At 50.9% G+C, this 24,715-nt stretch overlaps 3 protein-coding genes across 3 annotated transcripts in view; all 3 read right to left on the bottom strand.

Moving 5' to 3' along the window:
* Nucleotides 1–24,715, bottom strand: part of ATRAID (all-trans retinoic acid induced differentiation factor) — a 142,997-nt gene that overhangs the window by 22,133 nt on the left and 96,149 nt on the right. The gene's annotated exons all lie outside the window — the stretch shown is intronic.
* The window catches only part of LOC133353374 (tyrosine-protein kinase Yes-like), a 70,756-nt gene continuing 46,041 nt past the window's right edge, over nucleotides 1–24,715 (bottom strand). Inside the window, exons 6-14 of the mRNA XM_061569566.1 lie at nucleotides 24,136–24,234; nucleotides 23,622–23,725; nucleotides 22,793–22,942; nucleotides 21,009–21,164; nucleotides 19,347–19,526; nucleotides 17,924–18,000; nucleotides 17,324–17,477; nucleotides 8,343–8,474; nucleotides 1–7,019 (exon numbers count right to left, since the gene is read on the bottom strand). Coding sequence (XP_061425550.1) covers nucleotides 6,811–7,019; nucleotides 8,343–8,474; nucleotides 17,324–17,477; nucleotides 17,924–18,000; nucleotides 19,347–19,526; nucleotides 21,009–21,164; nucleotides 22,793–22,942; nucleotides 23,622–23,725; nucleotides 24,136–24,234 — 1,261 coding nt within the window. The 3' untranslated portion in view covers nucleotides 1–6,810. The remainder of the gene's footprint in view (nucleotides 7,020–8,342; nucleotides 8,475–17,323; nucleotides 17,478–17,923; nucleotides 18,001–19,346; nucleotides 19,527–21,008; nucleotides 21,165–22,792; nucleotides 22,943–23,621; nucleotides 23,726–24,135; nucleotides 24,235–24,715) is intronic.
* Nucleotides 6,811–24,715, bottom strand: part of LOC133353238 (tyrosine-protein kinase Yes-like) — a 24,242-nt gene continuing 6,337 nt past the window's right edge. The window contains exons 3-11 of the mRNA XM_061569324.1: nucleotides 24,136–24,234; nucleotides 23,622–23,725; nucleotides 22,793–22,942; nucleotides 21,009–21,164; nucleotides 19,347–19,526; nucleotides 17,924–18,000; nucleotides 17,324–17,477; nucleotides 8,343–8,474; nucleotides 6,811–7,019 (exon numbers count right to left, since the gene is read on the bottom strand). Coding sequence (XP_061425308.1) covers nucleotides 6,811–7,019; nucleotides 8,343–8,474; nucleotides 17,324–17,477; nucleotides 17,924–18,000; nucleotides 19,347–19,526; nucleotides 21,009–21,164; nucleotides 22,793–22,942; nucleotides 23,622–23,725; nucleotides 24,136–24,234 — 1,261 coding nt within the window. The remainder of the gene's footprint in view (nucleotides 7,020–8,342; nucleotides 8,475–17,323; nucleotides 17,478–17,923; nucleotides 18,001–19,346; nucleotides 19,527–21,008; nucleotides 21,165–22,792; nucleotides 22,943–23,621; nucleotides 23,726–24,135; nucleotides 24,235–24,715) is intronic.

Below are 24,715 nucleotides of genomic sequence, written 5' to 3' on the forward strand. Positions count from 1 at the left end.
TTTAATTTTCTCAGCAATAAAACAGACAATCAAGTGTACAACGAATTCACGTTTATTAGAGATCACCAGCACAGTATAGCCCTGCTAGCCTACTGCCACAATTGATATACAAAACAGGTCTCCCTCAAACCTGGCATCTCCATAAAAAAAAAGAACATCAGTACCTGGTGTAGGTTCTGAATAAAATAAAATAAAAATTTCCGTGCGTTTTCACTTGTAATCGATCCAAATGAACACTCAATTCAACTTGCGCAAGCGGCAGGCTTCAGCGTCGTGTAACAGAGGCCGACGACGTCTTGACCAATGTCACGACTACGTTAGCAATGCGAGGACTCGACTTGTAAGCAAATGATTTGGTCAGTGGGCCTGATTCAGAGCAGATAATTAAAAATCCTGCTCCCCCCCCCCCAACATCCAACTACTTGGGCCCAAGCTAAGAGACCATGGCTCATGTGATCGTGAAATCAAAGTGTGGCTTAGATGTGCCACACAAATTGCACACCTGCAGTACCGAGCTGCCATTGCTATACAAAACCATACGCGTTATGTTGTGGTGTAAAATAGTCTTAAAAGCGTAAATGAACATTGTGGTTCGGGATTATGATCAGTCCGATGGCAATTGCTGAGTTTCCATTACTATGAATCAAGAATTATACTTATTTGAAGCAAAATGGAATGGAATAGTTTGAATATTATTTTCCAAAACAGGATGTATTTTTTTTCTATAAGAGGAACATCGTGTCTTACGATTCTTGTAGCTTTTATACAAGTTTTGATTGTACTGCTACAGTAATTGGATATAATAACATGTCATGTGTAGCTTATTTCAACTTAAAACAAGTATTGACAATGTCCTTTATGTATTTGGCAAAATAAAGGACGTTTAAATGTTTATACTGCTTGTGAAAAGGGTACGTTTTTGGATAGACATACACATTTTAATCTATAGCAATGATTTTTACTATTTTAAATCGAATAAACGACACATGGACAAACATATTACTTGGAAACGCAGTAAATGCGACCGCACTATTGTACCACGACCATCATTAGAAGCATCCGGCTAATATGTGCCATTAAGTGTACATTCAGCGCTAAAGGATATTCAAACAGATGAATTGAGGGCACCATTCAGCCAGCCTACAACATGGAGAGACTCACTTCCAGCAGGCGCCCGGCAAATACCGACACATCATCAACATGTGCAGCTTTCTGAAAAGCATTAAGTGTCGTTACATTCTCCGATGTTATTTTGCTTCATATGCGTGCGATAAGATTGTTTTATTTACACATTAACAAGAGATATTATTTCATAACCCAACCTTCATTGTACTACTTTGTTTTATATTATTGGAGTACATACACGGAATAACGTGTCCACATTTTGCCCTCCTTTGTATAGTTTGTTCCAAAACTGTATCTTTTCCAGATCTCTCTTGGTTCTTTCGGTAAAATCACGTCGAAGGGAAACAATAAAATAATATGAAATAAAACGCCACTTTTTTCAAATTTTCTTGCTGTGGATTTCACACCTGATGATGATTGCTTGTGTTGCAGTCGAAACGTCGTGATAATTTTATTGTTTTATATTTTTATTATTTTATTGTTTCCCTTCTACGTGACTTTACCGAAAGAACCAAGTATATGAATCCCTGTAGTCACGAAAGCTTCAAATAAAAAATAAAATCAAAACATGTTGGCTTGTTTCTAACCAGGATTAAACAATATAAACCTGCAATTACAGTGCTGAATGTTGAGTTCTGCGTTTTAACATACAATTCATTAGCTGTGAAATATCAATCACGGTAATTTACATGTAGAATTCACATTGGCAACTGTTTCCTTTATTCAACAGAACACTATTTTTTGTTACAATGTGGTCCCCCCCTAAAATTACAACTTCATATATTTAGTAATGTATACTCATCAGGTGCACCGTATTAAAAAGGGTCATGAACATAAAATGCCGGTCTTGTAAAGTGCTTTCTGATATTGAAAATTGTATATATTCAGTCCTGACGTGTTACAAATTAATAATGCAGTGACAAAAAAAATCCATCTTTAAATATATCAAATATTTTCTATTGATCGCTCATCTGCCTCTATTCTCTCCGTGAGAACATGGGTCAGGGTGGATGGGAGGATTGTGTTTTCTGGGGCTGTGATAAGGATGGTCATTCAAATCAGGTAAATTGATCCCTTTTGTTTAGGCAAATGATTGGGAGATGAGAATCTCTTCTTTTCTATTCTCTTTAATATTTTATCACACCATGATCCAATGGATAACTCATTGTGCTTTGATGCAACTCTTTTTCAAATGGACTCTGTAACCATATACGTCGGTTAATACAATATTCACCGTTCGTGCATGCGGCTTTTATCCTTAGGTGTTAACTTTTTGTAAACATTTTTGGAACAAATAAGCTCAGGTGACTTAGCCCTATGCTGCACCACTTGCAGTGCAGAGAAGTGGAGGGGTGTTGGTTAGAGGGTTTGGCAATCAGGTGGTGGGAACGGGCACTTGGTGGCCACCTCAACGCCTACTTCGCAAAACGTCCGTGCCCCTGCAAGAGTCGGATATAATCTATATTCAACACGTAGGCTTTCGCGACCAATATTATTCATAATCAACGTTTTTGGGTTAGATCGCGTTATTTATAAAAATGCTGATAATTGCATCCAGCATCATCGGGCGAATTGCCCGATGATGCTGGATGCAATTACCAGCGAAACGTCGTACTCAAATATTGTAAATGTTGTGGTTTCACACTTCAACACCGGTGGGCCAAAGCAGTGAACTATTTGTCTTTTGTCAACGTGACACTTTTTTTGCTGATTGGCCGTGTCGGGTGGTGGAGGGTTACGACACATTTATAAATAACGCGATCTAACCCAAAAACTTTGATTATGAATATTCTACATTCATTCGATGGTTAGCGCTTGGCTGACCGTCGGACAAAGACGGCCACTGCATCGCGCGCTTTCGCGATGCACATCTGCGGCCGTCTGGAACACTCCTTCACTTCGACATTAGGAAGCCACTTTAAAATCTAGATGAAAAACTAATTTCTTTCGAACTCCTTTTTGTGTTTAGTTTGTTATCTCCCGCAATCGGAGGTTGGATACGTACGGTGCAAAAGAAGGTCAACGTACATACAAGGTATAAAGAAGACCCCTGTGGATGGCAGCATTGACGTAAACAAAAATTGTATATTGCTACGAGCCCTAAACCCTCATGTTTGCTAATCCGATAAGACGCATTGCATGGAAACAACACGCTCCGTAGCATCGTGTTCTCACTTTTTGGATATGCTGGCTGTACGGGACTAGGTTTCTCTGTACTTTGCTGCTGCCTGTGTTGCCTCTTGTTTAATGTTTTTGCTGGAAAACCCCTGAATGAAACTGGTTAAACTACAAAAGGTGTAACTACGTACAAGGTTATCGTTCAGTGTTACATTTGGTTGCTTTAAAGTGATAAACCAGAATGTATGTTCCGCGATGCTTTACCACTGCGAAAATTCAACGTGACAGGTTTTTAAATCTGGTCAGCCTACCGCCATGCCATCTACACCTGCACCTCCCATGATCCCACGTGTCTCGAACACAAATAATATAATTCACGATGTTTTATGGCATACATTCCACCTCTTATTAAAAGAAATGGAACTGGAAGAACAATATTCTAATCAATATACCCTAACATGAAAAACCAGGGTACTTTTTTTAAACCACAAAGCATCATGTGAAGACGCACAACACCTTGAATGCCAGTCGGCTGTCTTTAAGAAAGATGTTCACACAACTCGCAAAGTGAACGACATGGCAACACTATACTGATATTGACATAAAGCTTAAAATGCGTCTCAACACCGAGACCTGACAATACGGTCAGTTCCACTTCTTGATTCACTCTAATGTCATAGATTACAACAAAGTTTAAGCAAAGAACACGTGATTCCCATTGGCTGGGTAGCACTGTGGCAAACCGCTCAACTCTTTAACAAGAGGGCGGTGAGCACGTGTCCTGCTTTGGGGGAATCAACCCTGCCCATCACCCATATGGGGCGATACAATTACTTCAACTGTGTGTGACACCAACAGCGACTCTCCTGTTAATATACTGGCTCCAGGAATGTTCACTTTACACCATGGGCATTTGCCACACTCACAGTTAAATCGACAGTTGAAAGATAACCTTCAAGGGCCCATCTTACCCGGCCACTGAGCTGTGCTCCGTTCAGTAGGTAGCCCATCAAGCCATCACGTGGGCTTGAACTCATTAAGTGCAATAACAACGTGCGCGCGTGTGTGTGTGTGTGTGCAGAAACTGGTAACCAGGCCATCAAAACACACTTTATACGAGAGAGAGAAGCACGGGTTTCAAATCCAGGATCCCAGATGGCTCAATATTATGATGGCACAGACAAAGCTTTAGGGCCCTGAGTCACCCAGCCACCCCCATACTGTTAAAAGCATTTATCGTGCAACGTGACAATTTCAACCGCTGGGTGAGTTTGTTGTTGTTGTTGTCGTTATGACTGGATGATAAAAAGCATTTGCACGTGATTATGTAAAAATTATGTTTGCGTTTGCTATACGTTTTTTGTAAGCCAGTATAACCCCGATTTCACGGATTGAGAATTATCAAACAATTATCACCGTTATGATACAAAAAAAAAGAGCATGAAAGAGGTGACTTAAGTTCATCGTCTTAAGACAACACTTTCATTATGTTTAAAAATGAGACAAATTCTAGGGGGCTTAAAACATGCGGGAAAGTATATCGGCGTAACACCAATGTAAAGAACTCACACCTGCACACGTACAAGCGGGAAAAGCATTAAAAAAAAACGCGTTGTGTGCATTAGCCGTCAACTTACCGAGAAAGGTAAAGAACCACGGATATGTGATTTGTAAAATACATGGGGCGGTCAGAAAACCTTTTGAGAATTAGACATAGAAAGGTACGCACACAAGACTCACACTAATTACAGTGCATCGTGTTTCACTCTGGTAAACCCTGCAATAAACGCATTCTTGTGCCACCAATTGGGGTTGGCATATGAAGACTGGGGCTTTAAAATTAGGCCACATTATGTTTGGCGTTACCTTTTTTTCAGGTGCCTAATTCTCAAAAAAACAAGTAACACTCTGACCCCTGACCCCATACGTCATCCTTTGCAACAAGATTGTCGACACTTTGAACATTAGACTTCGAGTAAATAATTTACTCCACACGTTGAAGATATTTGTTTCTTTTCTTTAGAACATTGGCATCATTTTCATTTTTTTTCTCATAAAGTAAACACCAATGTGGCAAATAAAAAAACAACTCTTAAAAGATCAAATCATTTACTTCTTGTAAAAAAAATTGACTTTAACACTGTGGCCACAGGATGACTTCAGAGTAAAAAGCAGCTGGTTTTCTACGAGGCTCTGTGTTGCGGTGTTCCGTTGTTTCATTGAGGGCAGTCGTAGGCTCCCTGTTTGACCTCGTGACCTTCCAAGAGGATGAGCTCATTCAATGAAAAAGTAGAGCTTCCAGTCAAGAGTTCAAATCCTGCCCATAGTTGACTCGGCATCGTCATTATCATCATTGTCGATCATCATTGTCGATCATCGTCATTATCACCATCCCGCCAGGAACAGCAACAAATGAGCACAACCCGGAGTGCTCCAACAATCGGACTGGGAAATCTGCAGTGGTCACAGTCCTCTGGAGAAATCGGGTTCAAGCCATCGTATCGTAGCATTCCTGCCCCATCGCAGGACCATCAACAGGAATGAGCCGTGTCCAGTGCCCATTGGAAAACGGGTGCAACGTTGAACCAAGCTCACGGTCCCGTAGGCAACGTTTTTCTTCACCTCCGAATTTCCACGTGTAATGGAGAGTGATCCCTGCTTTCCTCGGTCTATCCACGGAGCGCGTGTACAGGAGGTAGGCGCAATAACAGTTTGCAAGTCCTGACTATGACTATGACCGAGCCCCGTACAAGCGATACATCGAACGAACTCGTCGAAACGTGCCCTGCGTATTTATGGTCGAGTGTTCCACTTTATATAGTTGCCACATCGCCCATGTCCATAGCAGTGTACACACAAAGCGTCGCCCGTGCACGTGATATCACATGCACTGATTTTTTTGTTATCAGAAATGGTGTGCCACTGTCATTGTCGAGACGCAAAACAAAAAATGAACGTATTTTCATCATCATCCCCGACAGAAAGAAGGGCCCTTCCGTTGTCATGTTCAATGATGGCAAGGGTGATCACACCAGCGATGCCATTTTCAGTGTCTGTAACCGGCTCCTCTCATCACCGCCATCACAAGGTGCAAATGAATGGATTTTCCTTCATGTCTTATCATTCGAATAGAAAGAAGAATAACAATAGACATCAAGCTCTCAAACTAAAATCCAACACGAAATACGAATTTCAAATAACATTTGTTTGTGCTGTCATCTGTGACTGGATTGAGACCCACAAAGTTGCCACACTTGAAAACAAAGTTGAATCACAGACGTGGAGCCTTGGTTTTGACCTCAGGACCTCAGCCATGCCTGATCGGTGCTCTGAGACGGGCATTAGTCCCCTGAGAGAGCCTGACGGAGACAAACTGATCAAGGACAGAGCCTGCGATATAAGAGATGCAGGCCTGTGTTTCTCCACAACACGGGCAGAGAATCGATCCCGTCGAACCTCTAGGAGCCGCCTGGCCGACCACACCGCGATTAAAACACGACGAAAGAAATGATAACTGCTGACGATAGCAAGGACTGCGATACTTGGGAGGCCCGGCCACAGCCGGCGCTAGAGGTTTTCTCCGGGCTGGTATTGCGGCTCCGTGGCCGTGAAGTAGTCTTCGAGGAAGGACTGCAGGTACTCGAACGTGGGGCGCTGCTCGGGCTCCTTCCGCCAGCACAGCAGCATGAGCTCGTACAGGGAGTCGGGGCAGTCCTGCGGGCAGGGCATGCGGTACCCCTGCTCCACATTGCCCAGAACCTCGCGGTTCATCATGCCTGCATGGGGGGCGTCATCACACACACGCGCACACACACAGATATATATATATGCATGCATGTATGTTGAACTTCTTTTGCACCCGTACATAGCCAACCGTGCTAATCAAAGATACAGGGGAAGGACGGCATACGAAACACGTAAAGCAGTTCTAAAGAAATTCGTTTTCAACGATAGATGTAGCTCCAGTGGCTTGCTAATATCGGGAGAAAGCGCGTCCCAGACGTACAGATCCCCCGTGGAGCCTTTAACAAACTGTTGGGGCAAATGCTGTGAGTGAGCACGGACGAGGGTCGGCACGGCATACGAGGTGGTGAGTGACCAACATCACGCCCGGCCACCTTTGCCTCCCCCCAGCACTGATCTTCACACACCGCACCATGTACTCATTTAGAGCAGAGTCGACCAAAGGGAGACCCAGGTCCAGTTCAAATATTCACCGCTGTTATCGGTTGCGAGCGGCAATCAAACTCTGGTTGCCAGGTTCGTAGTGCAGTGCGCTAAACGCTTTGCCACCACTCCCCACACACACACACACATGCACGCAGACACACATAGGTATAGAAACGGACACGCATTTCGAAGGATATGCACACACACAAGTGCAGACAAAGATAGAATATCCACCATTTAAACTTAACCGACCGTTGGGGCAAGTGCTGTTAGTGAGGACCTATGACGGCTGGCACAGCACACAAGGGGGTGGGGGGTGGCCAGCTACGTTTGTCTCCCTTGTGGAAATGTTTACACGTCACACCAGGTACTCAATCAAAGCTGCGTCAATCGTGGGTCGGCCCTGGACCGGTTCAGATATTCGTCACATATCCCTGATACACCGTGGCCTCTGCCTCCCATCGTCTGTCCCGAGGAGTCAGCACGAGTTGGTGAAAGGGAAGGGTCCCGATCCGGTTCGGACATCATTCGTCTGTGGTGCTGGCCGTGAACGCGAATCAAATTCACGTCGCCGGGTTCATAGCGCAGACCTCTAACCACCGTGCCACCATCGTTCCATCCCTAATGGCACCGAGCCCCTGGAAATCTATGGACCTCATCAGCAGAAGACCTCATCAGAGCTGGTCTTTGTTGCCACTGCCTCATCAGCACTTGATGCTGAGTCGACCTAGGTGACGCCCAGGACCGGTTCAGATAAACGTCATTGGTGTTGACCGTGAGCGGGAATTGAACTTTGGGAGCTGGGTTCGTGGCGCAGCGTGCTAACCGCTACACCACGCTCCCCACATGCATACACAAGCACACACACCTGTACATGCACACGCACCTAGACATGCACACGCTCGTACACAAAGAGACCCAACACTGACCAGGGTAGGGGATGCGCCCCTTGGTGACCAGCTCGGTGAGCAGCACGCCGAACGACCACACGTCGGACTTGATGGTGAAGTGGCCGTGCAGCGCAGCCTCTGGCGCGGTCCACTTGATGGGGAACTTTCCTCCTGAGATGCGCGCACACACACAAAAACACGCGCACAGAAACACACACAGAAGCACACACAGAAACACACACAGTGAAATACATGTGAAGTGTTCTTGAAGACGCGTGGACAACGGGGTAAGGCACACGTATTTATTTGCACAATGTCTTTACAGTACTGGAGGGATGTATCGGCCCCCTCACCCGTACAACTGGGAATTCACCCCTAGCTAGCCTTCCTAGCCGAGTCCTCCGCTAACGGGCTAGGGGAGGCTGTCTGGCCCGACACTGGTCAGTCGGGCTACGGTACCCGGAATCCCAGAGGTCTGACTCTGGTTCCGGGACCACGCCACTGGCTCCAGCCTGCACTGCCCTTACAAGGGCGGCGTCCCAGGGGGAGTCCAGGGCCTATCTGGCCGGTCTTCTCTCTTCCCTTAACTACACTAAGACTGAGCCCCGAGCTCTCTGGCTCAACCCTTTTTATACCCCCCTAGAGGATCGAAACCCCCCTCACGCCGTCCAGTACGGACGTCGTTGCGGGCACCACCCCGTGTGCTAACGGAGTCCCCGCCCACTGTGTTTGTTATCCGTTAGCCCCTATGCAACCAGCCCTACACAAACAGCCCCTCTGTAACAGCCCTACATCACCCCCCCCTGTACAGCTCGCAGCCGTCCCGGCTGCAACAACTTTAATAAAGGCTATTTAACCCCTGGATACCCGCGTGTGCCTTAAAAAAACGTTTTTAACGCTAACATGAAGGAACCAACAGCAACAACGACAACAACAACAACAATGACAACAACAAAACCCACAACCCCGAAGGGAACAATCCGACGCACCCCCCCTGAATAAATACGAATACCGTAAGAGCGACGCATATATACAGGTTAAGCAGGGAACTCGCAGCACACATGCAACACAACAAAAAAATGTGTTAGGAGCTCCCCACCGACGCAGCACCACGCAACCGTACGTAAGAGAGAAGAAGAAAAAAAATGTTCGTCCAATGCATTATAAGAGTCTGCGCATTTTTGCGCGTGTCCTTGCTGCAGGCCCGTCACACGGGGCAATCCCGGGTGGCGAACCCGCCGGTGGCGGTTGTTCGTTTTGTATAGAGTCCGCGTCTGACGTCGCGGGAACCTCGGCGTCCCTTGCAGCAGCAGGTGGGTGCGAGCTCGTCAGTCCCGATGCACCTGGAGGTGGCACGGCCGGCAAGGCATTAGGTGAGCGCGGTGGGGACGGAGCTAGTGAGTCGGTCGACCCCCCACACGTCTGGCCACGCATGTGTGAAGTGGGTTTGTGTACCGCGACGAAAGGTTTCAACCGAGAGGGGTGCACGAACCATCGCCGCTTCCCCCAACGAATGCGCACGCACTGTGGTCGCAAGACCTCGACCACTTCCACAGGGCCCCGCCACGGCCGCGCCAGCTTAGGGGAGGTGGCCAGGGGTACTTGGGGACAGTGCAACCATGCCCTGTCCCCCGGTTTCCACTGTATTACATGCGCCCGACCCAGCCTGAGGCGCTCGTTCGCCTTTTGACGGAGGTCCGAGTTCAACCTCGCAGCATCCCGCGCCTCTGTTAATTTAGCCAGATTAAATTTGACGTGGTCAGCCAATTTAGTTTTTCCTTGCGGGTCGGGGATCTGCAGCTGGGCGCGAACAGGCGGGTCGGGTTCGCGACCGTACATAAGGTAAAAGGGGGAAAATCCCGTAGCTGCATGGGGTGCCATCCGGTATGCCGCCAAGACCCCCTGAATATGCAGGTCCCAATCAGTCTGAGAATCTGAGACCTGCTGTGCCATCATTGACGAAATGGTGCGATGCAGGCGCTCGACCATTCCGTCTGTCTGTGGGTGATACGGGGAGGTCCGAATTTTCTTTGTGCCTAAGAGGTCACAGACTTGTTTAAGTAATTTGCTTGAAAAATTTTTACCCTGGTCGGTCAGCAACCGTTCCGGAGCACCTTTGTCCAGGACGTATCCCTGAACAAAGGCGTCCACGATGGCTGCTGCCGACTGGTTGGCAAGGAGCCAGGCCATGGGCCAGCGCGTAAAATACTCGACTCCTGTCAGCAAATACCTATTGCCCCTGGGGGTGGCGGGAAATGGGCCCAAGATGTCCAGCGCGACAAGCTCATTTATTCTGGACACCTTGATTGATTGTAAAGGCGGGTTAGACTCCCGTGCCGGCGGTTTCCGTTGCGCACACCGCGGGCATGAACTCAAAAGATCCCCAACATCCTTTGTCATACCAGGCCAAAAAAAATCTAGTTGTATCAGTGCAAGGGTCTTTAGAGTCCCCAGATGTAACAGGCGCTCATGCGCGGCCCACACCACTTTGCCTCGCAACTCCGAAGGGACGACCAGCCGATGTCGCTGTGATTTTGCGTCCCAATGCATGAGCAGACCCTGTACCATTTCCCATGCACCCGAATCACCTTTCACCCGGCCAGCACCCCCGACGCGACGACGCCACCCGAGGAGGGAGGTATCCTCCATTTGGAGGCGCCCCCACTCAGTGACGGGCAACCCCAACAGGGAATCCCTTCCCTGTTGTTCGATCGAATTATCAGGCAGTGGTTCGTCGTCGTCGGTGGCTGCCAGGATCGGAACCGATGCGTCCCCTGAAGGTCTGCAACGTCCCGACCCCAGGAGGCATGCACATTCCGAGGTGGTTGGCATGCGTGACAGAGCGTCCGCGTTGGTATGGCGAACGCCCTTACGGTAAGTGGTCTCAAAATCAAAATCCTGGAGAACCTCCAACCATCGGGACAACTGTCCCGATGGTTGTTGAACCCGCAGGGCATACTGTAGTGCCGCATGATCTGTGCGGACGGTGAAATGCCGACCGTACAGATATGGGCGATACTGTTTGATGAAAAAAACAATTGCCAACAGTTCTCTACGGGTGACACAATATCTCTGCTCCGCAGGAGACAACACCCGACTACCGTACGCGACCACCCGTTCAACGCCATCAACCACCTGGGAAAGCACACCCCCAATACCCGTGTTGCTCGCATCGGTGTCGAGCAAAAAGGGCTTCGAAAAATCAGGGTAGATCAAGGGAGGGGCTTTCACCAGGGCGTCCCGAAGGGAGCGGAACGCAGCCTCCTCCTCTTGACCCCAGTGGAACCGAACCCCTTTAGATGTTAAAGCGTGCAGGGGTTTAGCAATTGTTGCAAAATCAGCAACAAACCGTCGATAATACGACGCGAACCCAATGAAACTCCTGACCTCTCCCACCGAGGTGGGAGTCGGCCAGGAGCTGACACACTGCGTTTTGGCGGGATCGGTAGCAATACCTGAGCGTCCCACGATGTGCCCCAAATAACGCACCGAATCACGCAACAAATGGCATTTTTGGGGCTTGAATTTCAAATTAGCAGCCCGCATCTTTAGGAAAACCGCCCGCAACCTCTGGAGATGTTCATCAAAAGTTTTTCCAAAGACGATAACGTCATCCAAATAAATGAGGCACGACTCCCATTGCAGTCCAGCCAAAACCAATTCCATTAAACGCTGGAAAGTTGCCGGCGCTGAGTGTAAGCCCATCGGCAACCGGTTGAATTGAAACAAGCCGTGCGGTGTACGAAAAGCAGTTTTAGGCTTTGACTCATCATCCAGAGGAAGCTGCCAGAATCCCGAAAGTAAATCGAGTGTGGAAAAGAATCGCGCTCCCGCCAAGGCGTCAAGCGATTCATCCATCCGAGGGAGCGGGTATGCGTCGGCAACCGAAATTTTATTAAGACGCCGGAAGTCAACGCAAAACCGCAACGAACCGTCCTGCTTTTTAACCAGGACGATCGGCGCTCCCCAAGGGCTGGTGGAAGGAGAAATGATGTCCGCGGCCAACATGTCATCAACAGCCGATTTGACATGGTCCTTTTCGGCGGGACTCAACCGAAACGGATTTTGGCGAATTGGCGCGCTGTCACCCGTGTCAATATGGTGACGCAGCAAGTGAGTGCAACCCAAATCATATTTATTTCGACTAAAAACGTCGGAAAATTCTCGCAGTAATGTTTTAAGTTGTTGACGCTCTGAATCGGACAGGTCCGTCGATCCCGCACAAAGCGCCTCAAGCCACCCTTCATCGCTGTCCGAATGCGGTCGCGACGCAGGGACAGTGTTGACGCAATTTACGGCGGGTTCCTCACACGGCACCGGCGTTGCGTGAGCAAGCACGGTCCCCTGTGGGACCACCACCGTCCGCGAGCCCACATTTAGGACCGCGATGAAGGGTTCACCATCCCCTCTCACTATGGTCTGGGCCGGTAGTAAGTCAGGTCCACTAACCCCGGCCCTAGACGGTCCCAACAGTACCCCTTGTGCCCCAGCACCCTTAACGAGGGGCCGCCGAAGTTTCAAGGGTACCAACATTTGCGTCCCCGGAGGAACGCGTACCGTTCTTTCCACGAACGCCGGCACCGTCGCGAACGCCGTCCGAGTCGCAACCGGTGATGGCAGAAACGCCATGCGTCTGCCCGATGGAAGCTCTATGCACCCCTGGTCGATCAAAATTACAATCGGCATTTTGGCCAGGAAGTCCGTCCCCAGCAGGCACGGAACCGCCAGCGAGGAAGAAACAAAAATCGGCCCAGACAATTTTATTTCCCCGATACAAATTTGGGCACGAATTTGTCCGATGATGCCAAGTGAGCCCCCGTTAGCCGCATAGAATGGTATGTTAACTGGCATCAAGGGACGACTCCGGACGGGGAGAATATTATAAATTAATTCCGAAATAATAGTCGCCGATGCTCCCGTATCGACCAGGATGCGCACTTCAACCCCGTCGATATACCCCACAACGGCCGACGACCCCGACGATGCGGCAACCACACGATCGGCCAGCACGGACCACTGGCCGGGTTCGATATGGGTACCCGGAGTGGTGCGTGATGGTGCGATGGTGCGTGATACCGGCCCCCCTCTCGTCGCGGTGTTTGAGTGCGTGACGGGTGTGTGTGTGGGCCAAACGTGTGGGGTGCCGCGACTCGCCGGTTTTTGATGGTGGAGCTTGGGATGAGGCCCGTCGTCCCGGTGAGGTGTCGTCCCGCGCTGACGAGGAGAGCGGCACCCCGAGGCGACGTGGCCCCGGACGCCGCAGTTAAAGCACCGCGGGAGCGACGTCGGAGGTGACGAATGGTCGGAACGGCCCGACCCGTCCTGGCCCGGCCGTGCACTCGTCGCCTGTTGCCGTCGGTGGTCGACGGCGTAGAGTTCCTCCGTCGGAAGGGTGGCTGCAGCCACCGCACGCCCCGCCGATGCCCTGCTGGCTTTTCGCCGGAGCGACAGGAGGTTTGCGTGGAGGAGCCGCGCCGCCTGGAGCGATGTCATTTCCGCGTCCTCCTGTGCGACGACAGCGATGTCAAGATCGTCAGCCAGGAGGAGTATTTTCTCCGTCACCATAGCGTCGATGCCGTCGTCATCCATACGGGGGAAGGCCGACTTGGCCATCGCCAGGAGGCTCGTTCGGTACGCCAGGGGCGACTCCTTTTCTCCCCGCTTGCGGTCGTAGAACTCCTGTCTGCATTCCGCCGATGGTCCGTAGACCCCTCCCAGCAGCTGCAGCGCCATTGGTAACGTAGAGCGCCTTTCCTTCGGTGCCGATGTTAGGGCGGCAAGCGCGTCGCCGTCCAGGAGCGCCGGCAGGGCGCTGAGAGCTTCTGCGTCTGTCCATTTAGCCATTTCTTGGTGGGCGAGGAAGCGTCTTCGGAAGCCGCTCCAGTCGCCCTCTGCGCCCACGAATTCTTTAAGCGGGGGCAGCCTTTGATGCAGCGCAGCGGTTGCCGTGGAGTCTCGGCGCGAACGGCAGATGGCATCGCCTGTCGCAGCTTTGATGACGCGCCCTCCTCCGTCGTTGATGCGGCAGCCCCAGCGCGGCCGATGTCGGACCCCAGGTTGAGGTTGGCCACGCCCCTAGCGGTCGCCGCGTCGATGGCGGGAAATTCAAAATTTGAATCTTCAGAAATGGCGGGAAGGCGCTCCGGACGCCGGTTCCCCTCGCCCCGCGGTGGACCACCAGCCCCCAGCCGTGTGATGTTCTCCAGCGTAGCGGCAGCGGCGTAGAGCAGTTCCGCCAGCCTCTCGTGAGCCAGCCTCAGGTCGTCTGTCCGCTGCTCCTCTTCATGGCGACGCTCCGGCAAGAACGCGTCCGGCCCCGGCTGCACGTCGTCTTGTTGAGCCATCTCGGGCTCGACAATTTCGGCGGCGTCTTCCGTTTGCTGTTCCCTGGCTCGAGCTGTTTGGCGCGTGTCCATGTTCTTGGTTCTTCTGACGCCAGATGAAGTGTTCTTGAAGACGCGTGGACAACGGGGTAAGGCACACGTATTTATTTGCACAATGTCTTTACAGTACTGGAGGGATGTATCGGCCCCCTCACCCGTACAACTGGGAATTCACCCCTAGCTTGCCTTCCTAGCCGAGTCCTCCGCTAACGGGCTAGGGGAGGCTGTCTGGCCCGACACTGGTCAGTCGGGCTACGGTACCCGGAATCCCAGAGGTCTGACTCTGGTTCCGGGACCACGCCACTGGCTCCAGCCTGCACTGCCCTTACAAGGGCGGCGTCCCAGGGGGAGTCCAGGGCCTATCTGGCCGGTCTTCTCTCTTCCATTAACTACACTAAGACTGAGCCCCGAGCTCTCTGGCTCAACCCTTTTTATACCCCCCTAGAGGATCGAAACCCCCCTCACGCCGTCCAGTACGGACGTCGTTGCGGGCACCACCCCGTGTGCTCACGGAGTCCCCGCCCACTGTGTTTGTTATCCGTTAGCCCCTATGCAACCAGCCCTACACAAACAGCCCCTCTGTAACAGCCCTACACATGCACAGAAACACGTAGAAACACACACACATTGAAAGACACACACCATTACTCACGGACACACCAAAACACACACACACACAGAAAGATACATGCGCAGAAACACACATTAACACAAACCTCAGATACGTTGAATCTCAGTCACTTCTGCATTGTCAGAAGTGGACGATAATTAAATAATGCAGTGTTGTCAGATCGAATATATTCCCCGAGAGTACCCAGTTCGTACGAGCAAAGATCCCCAGTGATGGATAAGTGTAATGTGTGGGCCTTTTCAAAGGGGTGGGCTCACAATGGCCCCTTAGCTTGGCTTCAAGCAAATTTCCAACATACGCTTTCAGCCTCTAGGGCTCTACATGGTCTCGCTTCCTCCTCGCCGACTGAACCACTGCCATCCTGTGTTCCATAATTACGTTTTTTTTGGGGGTTAGATCGCGTGAATATAAACGCGTCGTTAAACCCGCCACCACGAGCCGACTCGGCCCATTGATAAGGTTTGTCACTACGTCAGCACACCGGTGTGTTGGGGAGTAAACCCACAACATGTACAATTCGAGTAACGACGTTTCGCCGGTGATTACAACAACCAGCGTCATCAGGCGATAGCCAGAATTGACTGTGAAGCAGTCCTCCTCCCTCGGTCTTAAGCCTACGTGTTAAACAACCTGCATTCCCGGTCGTTTCACCTCAACCACGGGACTCTGTTCAACAAGTGCACCAACGGCTGGTTAACGTCTTCTCGTTCAGCGGCCCGTCTTTGGAACGCGACGGGCTACACTCGGCAAGGGTCCGCCGATTCTCGGTACATTATTACATCGCGCCTGTTGACGACCTGTTTCCGAAACGCACATTCAACGGCAGCGAATTGGCTGCGTCTCAGTTCGTTGACTTCACTCTCTTTGTCGTCGTGGTTCATCTGCATTGCAGAGATCATAGCTCGTGCAGCAATACCTCGATAAGCGTATATTCAATATGCAAAGTTTTGGTATCACAAACTCTATAGGTTTTTTTACCATTATTTTACACAGAGAGCAAATTTTTGTTAGTGAAATAATAAATAAACACTGAAATTGATATGTAAATTATAATTATTTAATCGATTTACGGTACTATATAAATAATACATTTACGTTTCTTCACCGCTTCTTTTATTCACGTCAGTTATTAATATAAAACCTTTACAGTATAAAATACTGTATTGCTTTCAATATCAATTGTCTTTGTTTACAATATGATCGGTAAGTTATGAAGTGTTTTTAACACGAAGTGGTAAGTTACGATAGCTGGGAGCGCATCCTCAGAGTACTCTTATAAGTTATTCGACATGCGAAGTTTCAGTATACGAATGAAGCTCAAGGAACCCATCTATTTCGAAAATGGAGGTATTACTACCTATATAGGCACTTTGTGAATCCTTGATCCTAGATGTATTGCTGTGAATGTTCCGACCCACAGTGTGTGTATGAATGTTGAACTTCTTTCGCACCATACGTAGCCAACCGTGCTAATCGGAGCTGCGGGGAAAGGACAACAAACTAAACATGAAAAGCAGTTCTAAAGAAACGAATTTTCAACATAGATTTAAAAGTGCATCGCTCTAGTGGCTTCCTAATATCGTAAGGAAGAGCATTCCAGATGGCTGCAGAAGTGCATCTGAAAGCGCGCGATGCGGTGACCGTCTTTGTTTCGATGGCTAGCCAAAAGCCGCTGCTGCAAGAATGACCGAAGTTTGCGTGATGGTTGATGCTCCTTGACGAGATCAGCGTACGATGGCTGTACGCACCCCTGGTACCGTGGGGGTGTCGATCGTGCACAGTTCTCATGAGTTCAGGTCACCCTGCGGGCGCCATGTGCCGTGAGCCCGGTGTTTCGGATGGCTACTGGACGTCTGTGAACACTGCTGGACATCTGTGAACACTACTGGACGACATCTGTGAAAGAAAGAGCTTCATAGCTCGTCGCATTGCTCCAGGACAAATCAATATCCCCATGATTCTCTGCGCAGGCGCGGGGTCGCGGGGGGGTGGGGGGGGGCGCACACCTTGCTGCGCCGAGTACTCGTTGTCCTCGATGAGGCGGGCGAGGCCGAAGTCGGCGATCTTGCACACCAAGTTGTCCTTGACCAGGATGTTGGCGGCGCGCAGATCCCTGTGCACGTAGTTCATCTTCTCGATGTACGCCATGCCCGACGAGATCTGCATTCACGCGCAAACGCAAGACGCCCCCGCGTGGCCCTTCACCGGACTGTTGGGAGCGAGTGCTTTTGTTATGAATTGTTGTTATTGTTACGAGACAAACCACGGTGGTGCGATTGTGGCAACGCGCCGCGGTAGTGCAGCGGTTAGCGTGCTGCGCTACGAACCCGTCGACTCAAAAGAGAGCCGCACGCGACTTCGGAGTCGCAGGTTTGTCAACGCCCCTTGCCTCCTGGGGTTCTGGCTCAGTGCCCTGACCCGGCCATCGTGAACGTCACGATAGCCGGCCGGCCCGGCCGTCTCCAGTTCTTGGAATTTCCATTCAGCGAATATTAACGTTGGCCACCACAAGCAAGTGAATAGGACTGCCAGACCGCTCCATCAGTGCCCGAAACTTGGACCGCGCGTGCGTAGGGCGCACACGCAAGATGTACGAGCGCACTTACCTGGGCTGCCATGTCCATGAGCTGAATGAGCTTAAGCATGCTCCCTTCCCCAGACTTGACGAAGTCCAGGAGGCATCCTGTGGGCAGACAACATCACAGGCATGCTGTCAAGTCAAACGCGATTTGCTGCTCAAATGAGCATGATGCAGTGATCTCCTGTTTACAGCCCTGAGCCAGTGGTGGATATTCCTCATTCCCATGGCAGGTGTGAGTCCATTCACAGAACCACCACTGTTGACTTTGCCATGAAGTGGTGCACAATTTATCAAGCCCAGGAGCGACGATGGGCTGAGTCAACACCCAAGCAGGAATTGGAACTCGGCACCTTCCAATCGCGAGCCACTCGCTCTCCTGCTGAACCACCGCTACCTTCACGTAATTAAGTGTTTTGATAAATGAGGCCGCGCATATCTTTGGGTCTGGAATGTATTAGCGAATGATAAGGCAGCACTTTGTCGAGCGATCATTTGTGGCCGGGTCGCTTCTGAAAAATAAGTTACTACCTCAGTGGGCTTTGGTTGATAGGATGGGGATGGGTTACTTTCCTTTGTATGTTGTTCGGTGATTTGTTTACCTTTCTTGTACTTTGTACGACTACAGTAAAACCTTGGATTGCGAGCATAATTCGTTCCGGAAACGTGTTTGTAATCCAAAGCACTCGTATATCAAAGCACTCGTATATCAGTTGTGATCACGTGACGCTCAGCAGACAAAGCGTATACACGTACTACTCGTATTGCAAGACCTCGCTCGTCTTGCAAAACACTCGCAGACTAAGTTACTCGCAATCCAAGGTTTTACTGTATCATGTTTTGGTAATGTTTGTTGTTGTAACGTTCTTACCTGCCCCTACTGAACATCTGTGAAAAAGAGCATTATAGCTCATCAGATTCCTCCAGTATAAATATTCTGATGTGCAGTGAACACAATACAAACATTGATCAAGTAATTTTCCAAGAGGAAGATGGAAACCCAAAGGATAGAAACCCAAAGGATAATCAGGTTTTATTTTGCCCCAGTTGTCAAAGTAATATCGATCTGCAGCAATCCGCATGATCATCAGCAGCCACGATCAATCCGCCGCTGGATGTAGGCCTCCCCAAGCCATTGCCATCTCTCACAGTTCCGCGATGTAACACATCCATGTCATGAATCCACGCAGAAACAGAGGAGAATGATATACAAGCTCCGTACTGAAACACGCCCGAGTCGGGAATCGAACCCAGGCCCTTGCTGCTGTGCCCACGAGCTGCGTTGCAAGTTACTGGGGACCACGTTTCAGGCTGCACTACCGTTGGGGAAAGGATATGTGACCAGTGGCGTCACCAGGCGGGTGCGGGGACTACGGACCGCACCGGGTGACACCAAATGACTGTCTACACAACTTGTGTGCAGTGTTTCCGTAGTGGTGGGGCCTCTTCACCTTTGTTCATGTACTCGGTGACGATGTAGATGGGCTCCTGGGACACCACGGCGTAGAGCTGCACCAGCTTGTCGTGCCGCAGCTTCTTCATGACCTGCGCCTCGTCCAGGAAGGCCGTGGGCGACATGGTGCCGGCGCGCAGCGTCTTCACCGCCACCTGCGTCGAGCCGTTCCACGTGCCTGGCGAGAGCGGCCGCCACGCGTGCGCGTTCACGTGCGTTCACGTGTGTGTGGGGTGTGTGTGGGGTGTGTGTGGGGTGTGTGTGGGGTGTGTGTGGGGGTGTGTGGGGTGTGTGTGGGGGTGTGTGTGGGGTGTGTGTGGGGGTGTGTGGGGTGTGTGTGGGGTGTGTGTGGGGTGTGTGGGGTGTGTGTGGGGTGTGTGTGGGGGTGTGTGTGGGGGTGTGTGTGGGGTGTGTGTGGGGGTGTGTGGGGTGTGTGTGGGGTGTGTGGGGTGTGTGTGGGGTGTGTGTGGGGGTGTGTGTGGGGTGTGTGTGGGGTGTGTGGGGTGTGTGGGGTGTGTGTGGGGTGTGTGTGGGGTGTGTGGGGTGTGTGTGGGGTGTGTGTAGGGTGTGTGTGGGGTGTGTGTGGGGTGTGTGTGGGGTGTGTGTGGGGTGTGTGTGGGGTGTGTGTGGGTTTGTGGGGTGTGTGTGGGGTGTGTGGGGAGCAGTAGCGTAGCGGTCAGCGCGCTGCGCTACGAACCCGGCGACCCGAGTTCGATTCCCGCTCACGGCCAACACCGGTGACGATAATCTGAACTGGTCCTGGGCCTCCCCTAGGTCGACTCAGCCTCAAATGAGTACCTGGTGCGGTATGAAAGCACCACACCTGGCCACCTTTGTCTCTCCACATCAGTCTACCTCGGGGAGGTCCAGGACTAGTTCAATATTTGCCAGTAATTGGTTGTGAGTGGGAATCAAACTCGGGTCGGTGGGATTCGTAACACAGTGCGCTTACCACTGCACCACACCAAAAGAAAAGACAAAGATCCCCCGTATAGTCTTAACAAACTGTTGGGGCAGGTGCTGTTAGTGAGCACCTATGAAGTCCGGTACGGCACACGAAGGGGTGGGTCGCCAGGACCACGCCCGACAGCCTTTGTCTCCCCATTGGCAATGTTTACACACCGCATGAGGAACTCATTTGAGGCTGAGTCAACCTAGGGGACACCCAAGACCAGTTTAGATACTCGTCACTGGTGTTGGCCGTTAGTGGGAATTGAACTCGTGTCCCCGTGGGTCATAGCGCAACGCGCTAACCACTCCACTCCCGCTTCCACGCACACACACACAAAGACAAAGATCCCCCGTATAGCCTGGACAGACGGTTGGGGCAAGTGCCGTTAGCGAGCACTTATGAAGGCCGAAACGGTACACGAGAGGGTGGGTTGCCAGGTCCCCAAGCCCGACCGCCCTTGTCTCCCCAATAGCGATGTTTACTACACACTGCACCACGTACTCATTTGAGGCTGAGTCGACCTAGGAGAGGCCCAGGACCGGTTCAGACAATCGTCACCGGTGTTGGCCGTGAGCGGGAATCGAACTCGGGCCGTCAGGTTTGTATCCCCACACACACGCACACACACACGCAAGCAAGCACACACGCACACACGCACCCACGCAAGCACACACGCACACACGGACAGACGCTGGAGCACAAACTCACCAAGCCACACATCGCCAAAGCAGCCGGAGCCGAGCTTGACGTCGAGCGTGAGCGACTCGCGTAAGATCTCCCACGCGTCCTTGGACAGGCCCTGGGTCTGCGGCACGAAGACAGGGCAGGGCTTGACGAGCCTCCCGCAGAGCCCATCCGCCACATCTGCAGGGCACGCACACGGAGCGCCCGTTAATGCCGTCCATTCGTCCTCCGGTCGGGAGAGGGCGGTGGGAGAGGGGGGGAGGGGTGCACTGCCCTTGGAGCAGGAAAGTCGCGAGTAAATGTTTGTTTCTTTTTCGGGAGTCGACACGTGCCCAGTGCAAAGCTACCGATCGCAATACAGAAGAGGAGCAGCGGGAAGACCGCGAGGAAAAGTCCGGGATCGGAGCGCCGGGGCTCGACAAAGGGGGAAGTTTTGACCGCATGCGACAACAAGAAAGATTATGCGGGGAGGGGAGGATGAGGAGAAAGATGACTAATCTCATAGGAGAAAGGGGGGGGGGGGAAAGTCACGAGTTCTAATCCTGCCACCTCTGAGGTATAATAAACCGGGTGAAATATCGTGGGAACACTCGCAAAGACGAGCCAATGTGAACTACACTTTGAAATGAAGTTGTGTTGCCCTCGGGCACTTTCCCAATTTGAGACATGAACCAGGACAAAAAATGACTTCCTTTGCAAAGACACAACCGCATTCTTCAACACATCAGCTTCAAATACAAATCGTTACATACCGAGGACAAACGCACGTGAGAAAGCCTTACATGATCTACGCATGTGCCTCATTTTTCCAAACTTGTTGAATTTAGCGATCAAGCGAAAAGAGCATCAACTCACTATACTCTTTGGTTCTTTCGGTAAAGTCACGTAGAAAATAAAATACATTAAATCATGACGTTTCGGGCGCAACACAAGCGTCATGAGGTGGGACAACCACAGCAAGAAACAATTGCTCACTTCAGCAGTTGTTTCTTGCTGTGGTTGTCCCACCTCATGACGGACGCTTGTGTTGCGCCCGAAATGTCGTGATTTAATTTATTTTCTACCCACGTGACTTTACCGAAAGAGCCAAAGAGTATGAATCCCTGCAGTCAAGAAAACTTCAAATCTAGATCAACTCACTATGCTTGGGCACCGGGATTTTAACCACAGGTAGCCAACACCCAGCATTTAACTCCGGTATATGCATAGCTGTCAACCCACGCGGTTAACTCGTATTTTTGTACAGGAAAATTGAGTTTTCAGTGCCATACGGCGTACAGCCATTTCAATGCGGGCAAACTACTTTTTTTTGTCTATTTGTTTGTGTTTCTCCCTTGTGATGGGACTTTGTAGGATGAATGTTGCGATGTATAAGGGGCACGGGGTGACCAATAAGGTCTGAATTGTTCTGTGATAAGGTAGGGCACTCGAGATTTGAAGTTTTCGTGACTGCAGGGATCCATACTCTTTGGTTCTTTCGGTAAAGTCACGTAGGTGACTTTACCCCCCACCCCTCCCTCTCCCCCCTTGCTCCTCCCCCTTTCTTACCTATATAACCTCTTACCACGGCAACTCTCTCTCCCACTTCAGCAAAAACAAAAAAATTATTGCTGTGGTTTTCCCACCTGATGATGTTTGCTTGTGCTGCAATCGAAACGTCGTGATTTAATTTATTTTATACCTACGTGACTTTACCGAAAGAACCAAAGAGTAAGGTAGGGCACTGATAAGGGGTTGACAGCTATGGATGTGTATATATTGGCGATGCAGGCTCGGTGCGCTGTTAGCGCCGGTGTGCAAGAGCTTACTGGCGTAGTGCTCCACCAGCTGGTGAATGTGGGCAAAGTGGATCCGGTTGGTGATGTAGAAGCCGCCAGAGTCCAGCCTCCGGATCTTGTAATGCTTCACGGTGTCTCCCTTGATGGGATCGTAGTCCCGGATGGAGAGCGAGTAGGCTCCTGCAAAATGAGCAAACGTCAACGGCCGACGTGGAAGCCACGACACGATACGAACGGGAGTCTCTTTGGAGTTACCGGTGCTGCCACTGCCGCGGTGGCTAGGAGATGTTAACGACCTCGCCTGGTATGCAGGAGGTCGTGGGTTCGATCCCGACCCTGACGATGCCTATATATTCGGAGTTTGCATGTTCTTCCTGTGGTTGCGTAGATTTTTCTCCCCCTCCAGATTTATAATCATGGTGAACTAGACTAAACTAATCTAAACAATTTTTTATTTTACCAGGTAAAGCCCACTGGGCTATGGAGCTCTTTTTCAGAAGTGATCTGGCCACATCACGTGGAAATTTAAAGCAGTCAAATAACTCTAAACGCATGTTTCTAAATCTGGAGGGAAAAACCGGAAGACCCGGAGAAAAATCCACGCGACCACGGGGAGAACCCCACAAGCTCCAACTACACAGCAGGCATTGTCAGGGTCGGGATCGAACTAACGACCTCCTGCATACCAGGCGAGGGAGATAACATCTCGTCCACTGCCAACGAGGAGATGGCCCGGGACAGGACCGAGTGGAGAGAGAGGCAGAGCCCCCCCCCCCGGACCCCCTCCCCCACATGCACGTGCAGGGGGACCACAGTTACAGGTTCAAGGTTTCAGACGCCAAGTCGCCCACTTGCTCACCTTGAGTGGTCTCGCTCTCGCGGATGAGGAACGTCCCGATGGGGTTCGCGGGGTCCATGAGACAGCGATCGGCGTCCTTCCGCGTCAGCTTCCCGAAGAACCACCTTGCGGGGACAGCGCCGAGATCGGCGTAAGGAGGGGGGGGGGGGGGTGCACGGACTTGATGGCACAGCGGCGTCGCGCCACGCACGCTCCCCCCCATGTTGCTAAATCGTCGCCGTTGGGCAGCTGCCGTGTGTGCTGCGTGCTATCGTTGGTGCACACTGCTATTGCTATCGTTACATCCAACACCGAATGATATTGCCGTTGGAACATACTCACCGCACGCTATCGATGAATACACACTGCGCGCTATTGCTACTGATACATCCACACCGCATACTGCATGCATGCTCTGTGCACTCCGTGGTATTGCTGTGTGTACAGTGGTGCACGGGGTGCCTGCGGCCTGCGCCTGCTGGTTGCTACGCAGGTGCTGTGTGACCGGCACGCGTGTGCTGCACTTGCTGCTCACTCTTTGGCCTGCACGGATCCCGCAGGAGCGACGTAGTTGCTGGGGATGTACCCCGTGAGGCCGGACGACATCGAGCTGGCCGTCCACCAGTCATCGTCCCTGCACCACAAAGACGCGGACAAAGTTCCCCCTCTATAGGCATTTATAGACTCTTGGGGCACGTGCTGTTAGCAAGCAGCACCAATGAAGGTCGGCACGGCACACGAGGAAGGTGGGAGGCCAGGTTCTAAAGTGCGCTCAGTTGATGGTTTCAGCCAATGCCTGCACAGAATTATATCACATTAAACTAAGTTAAGTGCATAGTTCAGCTATATACATGTCTTTAGAATGATTAGTTTAACTGCCATGTGACAAACATTGCTCTTCGTGGCACAGAGCAGGTGGGTTAAACACTGCCCTCTCTACTGCCTGGAATCGAGGGCGCTTGAACGGATCTCAAGAGGTGGAGCTCTGTGGTGCCCACTTCCGCAGGCTGATCCCAAAACAACGAAAGCGGTTGCGTGTGCCTGCACGAGGTCCCGATGGCTACATTTTGTCTCACGAGGCGGACAGAGCAATTGGGATAACGTTGCGGAAAATA

The sequence above is a fragment of the Lethenteron reissneri genome, chromosome 43 (genome assembly GCF_015708825.2).
Source record: "Lethenteron reissneri isolate LAM-NWPU_2019-01 chromosome 43, ASM1570882v1, whole genome shotgun sequence".
Taxonomy (NCBI): Eukaryota; Metazoa; Chordata; class Hyperoartia; order Petromyzontiformes; family Petromyzontidae; genus Lethenteron; species Lethenteron reissneri.